The sequence below is a fragment of the Antennarius striatus genome, chromosome 11 (genome assembly GCF_040054535.1).
Source record: "Antennarius striatus isolate MH-2024 chromosome 11, ASM4005453v1, whole genome shotgun sequence".
NCBI lineage: Eukaryota > Metazoa > Chordata > Actinopteri > Lophiiformes > Antennariidae > Antennarius > Antennarius striatus.
In genome coordinates, this window is record NC_090786.1 from 3,399,574 (window position 1) to 3,407,834 (window position 8,261).

An 8,261-nucleotide genomic window follows, 5' to 3' on the forward strand; every position below is an offset into this window, starting at 1 on the left:
CAGATGTTAAAGACAATCCGGTTTTTCCTGATTCCGCCGAACACATTTGTTAATTAAACATCGATTTTCCTTTAGCGCCCTCCTGGCTGACAAATGGCGCTCTGCTCGAGCGACAACTAAATAATCTGTTGTTATTAATGACCTCAATACGTCTGGGAGAAACAAAACGGCTTCCTTTTCAGATGATTCGTTGATTCGTCATTAAAGGATCGTTTTTGCTTTATTATGTTACGTCTTCATCCGTGTCCGTTTCTTGGATCCCGTTAGATATTAGTGTCAATCCAGATTAAATAGGGATAAGATCCGGGGGTTGTTTTTACACTCTCTTTTAAACGTCGAGTGTTTTTTTTATTTCATTTAAATTAAAGTTTAAATGCAATCCGCGAAGGTGAACAACTTGAATATTAACCAGATCTGCATCAAGAAAAAGATATCTAGACAATTAATATGTCTAATTTGGGATTATTCCCTTAGAATAAAGGGAATATCTGAGCAACATTTCTCTGTCCATCAGAAAATCATCAAGTATTTTTTTGTAATCCCGCCAAAAACGGTTAGCAGAGGCGCTAAGCTTTGAAATGTAATTTTAGCTCCGCTATAAAAAGAATAATTGTCGTAATGTTAGACTCCCCTATTAAAAACTGTTTAATTGTATATTTAATTTAAACATGAGAGGCCAGAGCAGATATTAAGGCGCTGGAAATCACTCTGATCTTTATTTCTTCCTCCAAATGATCCTGAAAGGTCATTTGGAAAGCCTCCCCGGACGCCGGGCGTTCATAAAGAACCATCTCGCCTTCGGGGTCAGGAAGTAAAACAACCAGATCTGAAACCAGAGCCGTGGAACCCTCCTCCTGGTCCACGTGGAGATTTGTTATGGTGGGCAGCTGGGCAGGAGGGAGGCAGGGGGGAGGACGGGTGAGGCCTCACTATTAATGAACACATCAGACGGCGGTCGTCAGTAATGAATAAATCACTTTAGTCACAGTTCAGCAGCGATGGGACGTCCCGTCGGCGCGGGGTTTATTTTGTCAAGCTGAATTTTTATCTTTATAACAATCACAGTAACAATCTGTGAGTTGTTTTTAACACATTTCTGTGTAAATCATCATCACCCAAGTAAAAAAAACCCAACCAAACAAATCTAATCTCAACAAAATTGATTCAAGGATTGTGAAATCATCAAAATGTATTTCCTATCCCGATTAATACGAGTAAAAATCAGTAAAGACTGTGAAAGCACGTCAAACGTGGATTCAGGAATGAGACAGGATGGGTCGACAAAAGACGTGGTCTTCCAATAATTTACTGTTTGAAAGTTGAAAATGTTAAAATGTAATTTGAAAACAAACTTTTTCTATCATTAATGTTTAGAAAAAAAAATCTGGTTCTTCACTTTCATCCTCTCTGGATCTTGTGGATTTCTCATCAAATGGGAATTCCTATTCATAAGGACATTTTTTTTTTATACCTGCAGTTTTGTTTGTTTGTTTGTTTGTTTGTTTGTTTGTTTGATAGCACAGCAAATGCAGTTATTCTCATAAAAGTTCTTGACTGATTTAAATAACGTAGTGGCCGTTGCACAAAGGAAGATGTCCGTTTCCACACATAGTGGAGGTTTTTGAGTTCCGATTGCGACTTGTTACCTCCACGGAGTTTGTGTTTGCATGTTTGTTTGTCTGTTAGCAGGATGTAAATAGAAAAATGCCCATGATGGAGTGAGGAAGGACCTGTTTTGAAGTGGTTCTACTGCAGATCAACTACATTTTTAGGATTTGGATTAAGCGGACTTGGATTAAATCATCTCAGATCAAATCCTGCACGCTTTGAGAACATCTGGTCTCCTGACCTTCCCTATCAGACGTATCTCACCTGTGTTCTTTCTTCTCTCTGTAGTGTCTTAGTGCCCCCCCCCCACATTGCCCCGCCCTGGTGGACAGGATGACAGTGTGATTTGTGGTCTACATCTGAGTGTCCTGGCTGCAGGTCAGAGAGAGACAGTCTCTTGTTAGAGCTCTACTTTTATCTTACACTTCGACTTGTCCGCCTCTCCCTGGAGCACAGGCTGCTGCTCTTCACTCCTGCTCCATCCGAAGTCTTCATCGTCTCAATCCTAATCTCTGCAGAACGTTCAGCAGTGGCGCCGTTTTACTCTGACGAATGCAGGAGAGTGTGTGCAATAAATTAACTGGATTATCCTGCCTGCAGCACACCTCACATCAATCAGTCAGTGAATGCATCACCATTTAAATGCACTTAATTATATGCATCAGAAGTGACTCTTCCTTGGTACATGAATGCACCAGCGTTCAGCAGTAAGTGAACACATCGCCATTCATCGCCACTCTGCAGTATGTGAACACTTTCTGTTTCAGTCAGTGAATGCATCACCAGTCAATACCAGGGCCGATCCATCGGATGAATAAGGAGTGGAAAACATTTGGACTTTTGACAGCAGCTCTGCAAAGATTTAAGATCATCCATGGCACTCAAAGTTAGAGGCTGATTCATGACTTCTGCTCCAAAAAGACATGAATCATTAAAAGTCGTGCAGAGAATTTAATCTGCTCTGTACCCGTCGTGTGTGTCAGAGCTTCATATCAGTTACATTTCTTTGTTGATCAGTTTAGAATTTTCAAACAGAGGAGTTTAGCTTTGTGAAACATTTAATACTTCCTTATCATGTCAATATTTTGTTATGCTTGCAAACTGTGCTGGTTTGCATCGAAACACATGTTATCTAATGCAAACCACTGCCAGATGTATAGGAAATATAAACACGGTTAATGTTGAAGTGATGAAGATGATGATGTTGTTTTAGTTCCTGGTTAAATCGTCACAAACGCAGGAAAGCTGAGCCCATTTCTTTTTATAGATCTGCGCGGCTCTTTAATGATAGCGGTGTCATTGGGGGCCTGTACAGCCACGGGGGTCCTTATTTACAACAGAGCAGCTAGTGGCCCCCGGTCGGCACTTTACACAACACACACTTCCCAAAGATGAAATTAAAGCCTACGTGGAAAAGTGAATGTTTCTCCATTTGGGGGCGGGTATCAGATGAAGACATCGCATCCATCAGCGCGGAGGCTGAGCTCACTGATGGAGAATGAAAGGGGCCCGGGTGCGGTCGGGGTGGGGAGGGCCTGGGTGTGTGTGTGTGTGGGGGGGGGCACTCCGAAAAGATCCAAGACGAGGCATATAATCGAATGTCACGGCGCGACCAGAGCAGGAGTAAATTACAAAATAAAACCGTCCCGGGACTTTGTCAAAGCTGCATGAGGCTGAGGCTGCAGACGGCCCCCTTAACCCCCCATCACTGATCTGATTTAACATCCATCTCTCTATCTATCTATCTATCTATCTATCTATCTATCTATCTATCTATCTATCTATCTATCTATCTATCTATCTATCTATCTATCTATCTATCTATCTATCTATCTATCTATCTATCTATCTATCTATCTATCTATCTATCTATCTATCTATCTATCTATCTCTGTCTGTTTGGTGGGTTTTTATTAATAGTAATAGTAATAATAATAGTAATAGTGATAGTAGTAGTAATAGTAATTCTAACAGTAACAGCAATAGTAACAGTAATAGGGATAGTGATAGTGACAGTAATAGTCATAGTCATAATAATAGTTATAATAGTAATTGTACCATAGTAATAGTAGTAGTAGCAGTAATAGTAATAGCATAGTAATAGTAATAATAATAGTAACAGTAATAGTAATAGTAACCGCAATACTAATAGTAAGAATAATAGTAATAGTAGTGGTAATAGTAAATGTAATAATAATATTAATAGCAGTAACAGTAATGGTAACAGTAATAGTAGTGGTAATAGTAAGTGTAATAATAATAGTAATAGTAATAGTAATAGTAACAATAATGGTAACGGTAATAGTAATAGTAGTAAAAATGTACTGTGCTGATAGTAGTGGTCTTGTAGCAGTAAATGTCTGCAGCAGATGTTTGTGCTGTTATAATATTAATAGTAACAGTAATAGTAATAGTAATAGTAACAGTAACAGTAATAGTAATAGTAACAGTAATAGTAATCTCCTGGGGTGCTAGCAGTGGTCTTGTAGCAGTAAATGTCTGCAGCAGATGTTTGTGCTGTTATAATATTAATAGTAACAGTAATAGTAATAGTAACAGTAACAGTAACAGTAATAGTAATAGTAATAGTAATAGTAATAGTAACAGTAATAGTAATCTCCTGGGGTGCTAGCAGTGGTCTTGTAGCAGTAAATGTCTGCAGCAGATGTTTGTGCTGTTGTTGGGTGTTTGGCGAGGCAGCGTTGTGTGTAACGACTGTGTAACGGTCTGACTGCTGCCAGGCCTCTGCATCTGTTCCCACACCGACAATCCATTCCAGCCAAACGAACCCCCTCCCCCATCGCTTGGTTTTACCTCCTAAACTCAAGGCCTGAACGTTTCCACGCTGGCAAGAAAAATAAAATTCTGGTGGAATTTCTCAAGGATGGTCGTCAAATCTCAGGACATCTGGACTCAAGCTGAAAAAGTTCCTCAACACAGAATCCTTCTAATATCAGGACATATTTACTGATACCGGTACCAAACGGTTCTGTTGGTTTCCATCAGATGTATCCGGATTACAAAACACCAAAAATGTGAAGTTTTAACATCATTTTCATCATCAGTGTGTTGATGCACCACAAAGGAAAGTGGAAATTTGTTTTGTAGTTTTTGTTTAATTCTGCTGACAAACCAACAAACATACATGTATGAGAACACACATGTATATAACACACATGTATGAGAACACACATGTATGAGAACACACATGTATGAGAACATACATAACATCTAATGGTCGTGGATGCAAAGAGGAGGAAGGGTTGAAATACAGTAAAGAAATGATAGTAAATTTAAAAAATATTATATTTATTAAGTTTTTATGAATGTGGCAAAAACAACACCGGAAATGTTTTTAAAAAATAATTAGTGAATCCCCATCAGCACTGATGTAGAGAGATTCCGTGATTAATTAACTGAATCATTAATTTCACAGTGAATGTCAAATTAATCAAATTAAATTTTTTTTCAGTTTTTATCAAAATGATAACATCTAAAATATGAAAAAAAGTTATCTTTTAAATGCAAACTAAACTACTAAATTATAGAGAATAAAATAACACACTGTATTTCTTATTTTCCTATTAAATTCTAAACACCAAGCAGAAATATTTAGCGTACATCAGTTTTCATTCTTTTCAATAACGTGGAACATTTTAAAAAGTCCTGAAAATTTAAATTTTAAGACATTCAAAAATAATAACCTGATTTATTAATTTCGTTTTAAAGCGTGTTGATTGTTGAGGTTTCCGTGGATCTCCTGTCCTGGATGGGTTCTGTCGGCCCCGCGTTGTGTCTGCAGGGAGTCGGATCTTTGCTGCTGAGTTATACGTATGCGTGTGAGTGTGTGTGTGTGTGTGTGTGTGTGTGTGTGTGTGTGTGTGTGTGTGTGTGTGTGTGTGTGTGTGTGTGTGTGCGTGCGCGTCTGGGGGTGACTTCCTCTCTGTGACTCTTCCAAGTGTTATTCCTGATCGCTCTCTCTCTCTCTTTCACACTTGCGCTGATGATCAGTTTTCCAACGAGCCGCTTGATGGGAGTTGGAGTTCCTCTGCGTAATTGGGATGGAGATTGACGCAAAAAGGGATTATCCGAATTGGCACGAGCCGAGGCGCGAGCTGTATCGATGCTGTGACGTGTCTTCACGTGAGAATATATAACATACATACAGTATATACTGTATATATTTGCTTTTATGACAAATTGTCTCATGTCAGAGAGGGCGCGTTAACCGGGCCTGCTCCTAATTGGGCTCCTCCTCTCCTGCGTGCCCTCTAATTACCGATCCCGGGTATTTGAATGCGTCCCACACACTCTGAGAGTGAGAGGGGAGGGAGAGAGAGTGAGAGAGGGGGAGGGAGGGAGAGAGAGAGAGTAATTGATTGCTTTCCAGCCAGCAATAACTTGTTAATGATGGTCAGTCGCCGCTGCTTTTGTTGCGTCCTCGTCCGCCGGATGGGCTCGTCTCCTGCCTCGTCGTGCGTCACCGCGGAAAGGCGGCCGGTGGAGTGAAGACCCCGCAGCTCAGTGGCCAGCATGCGGCTGGAGAGACACCTGTGATCCGAGCCGTGGATTATCTTTACTGCCCACGTCATATATCTTTCTGCACAACTGTCAGCTCGTCGCGCTTTGATTCGCTCTTCTCTAAATCACCGCAGTCCGAGCGCGACCCGCTGCGCCAGCATGACCTCCAAGGAGGACTCCAAATGCCCGGCGATGCTGGAGGAGCGGAGGCTCAGCCCGCTGGATCAACTCCCGCCTCCGGCCAACTCCAACAAGCCGCTGACGCCGTTCAGCATCGAGGACATCCTCAGCAAGCCGTCCGTCCGGAGGAGCTTCTCCCTTAGCGGCGCGGCGCGCCACGTCTCCCCGGGAGACAAGCTGCCCTCCACGGGTCACAGCCTGTCCGGACGCGCTCTGCTCAGCCAAACGTCCCCGCTGTGCGCGCTGGAGGAGCTGGCCAGCAAAACGTTCAAAGGCCTGGAGGTCAGCGTCCTGCAGGCTGCAGAGGGTAAAGGGCTGCGTTCGTTTACTTTTGGAGCTTTAAATGGAATTACCACCGTCTGAACCTGCATGATTTATTTAGTAAAAAACCAGCACGAGGAGAATAATATCAGTGTTATGGAAACTTGTGTTTCTAAACGTGTTTTAAACGTTTTATTTATTATTCCAGAATATTCCTGCAACTTGTTTTTAATTAAAAAGAGGCATCAGTTAGATTTAGTGTTAACAGATTGAAATGTGGGACTTTCTCACTTCTTTTTATTGGTATAAAACTATTTTAAATTAAATGTATTATTAGTAGAATTATTACAGTATTAGAAACCGAAAGTATTTCTCTCACAGGATTTCTCTTGTTATATTTTCTGGCGTTACATCCGGTGACTAAAGCAATTCCACATCTCCGAATTTAATATTTTAAAAACTAAATTTATCTTCTATTTAAAAGAGTGAATTGTAATATCAGTATTTGCTGTTTTATAATATTTAAGAGGAAATATATTTGTATTTGAGTCCAATCTGATAATCAATGTCTGCACGCGATGAAAAAATATATTCTAAACGTTCGATGATGTGAAGTTTTGTCTGGTTTTAATTATTTTGTGAAGGTGTTAGGTTGGGCAGACTTCCATCATCAGTGGTTCTGTTTTTCACCTCATCCTCTTCCTTTCAGGCCGAGACGGTCTGACGCTTTTCGGCCAGAGGAACACCCCGAAGAAGCGGCGGAAGTCGCGCACGGCGTTCACCAACCACCAGATCTACGAGCTGGAGAAGCGCTTCTTGTACCAGAAGTACCTGAGCCCGGCGGACCGGGACCAGATCGCGCAGCAGCTCGGACTCACCAACGCGCAGGTCATCACCTGGTTCCAGAACCGGCGCGCCAAGCTCAAGCGGGACCTGGAGGAGATGAAGGCGGACGTGGAGTCCGCCAAGGCCTCGGGCTCCGTGGCCTTTGAGAAGCTCTCCAAGCTGGCCGAGCTGGAGAAATGCGCGGCCGGGGGTTTGGGCGGCGGGGGGACGACGGTTCCAGCACCGGACCCGGACTCCTCCAGGTCCCCCCACGACACCACCGAGAACCTGGACTCCAGCAGGACGCACACTTCGCCTCCTTCGCCCGAATCGTCGTGGTACACGGACCGGTTGAGCATTAAGTGCTGCTCGGAGGACGAGGATGAGGAGATAGACGTGGATGACTAACGCGCCAAAACGCGCAGTGCTTGCAGGGAGAACTCTGGCTTTACGAGGATTCCATCCTTCACGCATGGACACGAATGATGCTGACAAAATACCAGAAATAAAAAAGATTTTATTTTGAATCTACAAACTTGTGACATTCAGAAGGTCCGTTTCATTTTATTCTGGCATTAATGGAAATTCTACGAATCATTTTATAAAGCTCGGGCTGGTTATTTTTTAGCCTTTTACTATATTAATAGTTATTAAATTATAATCACAAAAAAACGTGTAGCTAAAAACTTGTAATAAAAATAACGAAGTATTATATTTATAACACCTCGTACACCCTTTAAGTGCCTTTGGCTTACGCATAAACTGTATAAACTGTAATTTAACATTGTAATATTGACAATGTAAAATAATAAAAAAAAAATTCAGCTTTTTTTTTGCATATTTTTATAAATGATTTATGGAAAATT

The 8,261-nt window shown here is 41.6% G+C and overlaps 1 protein-coding gene across 1 annotated transcript; it reads left to right on the forward strand.

Annotated features, from left to right (window-relative positions):
* Positions 1-6,065: 6,065 nt before the first annotated feature.
* lbx1a (ladybird homeobox 1a) lies at positions 6,066-7,962 on the forward strand. The gene is made up of 2 exons (XM_068328032.1): positions 6,066-6,616; positions 7,280-7,962. The coding sequence occupies exons 1-2, from the start codon at positions 6,289-6,291 to the stop codon at positions 7,801-7,803; spliced, it is 852 nt and encodes a 283-aa protein (XP_068184133.1). The 5' UTR covers positions 6,066-6,288; the 3' UTR covers positions 7,804-7,962.
* Positions 7,963-8,261: the final 299 nt, after the last annotated feature.

What these genes read in the sequence shown, in the direction of transcription:
- lbx1a (XM_068328032.1), top strand. Translation starts at nt 6,289, where the DNA reads ATGACCTCCAAGGAGGACTCCAAATGCCCGGCGATGCTGGAGGAGCGG. An exon ending in CGTCCTGCAGGCTGCAGAGG is followed by an intron (nt 6,617 to 7,279) that starts GTAAAGGGCTGC and finishes TCTTCCTTTCAG; the next exon opens with GCCGAGACGGTCTGACGCTT.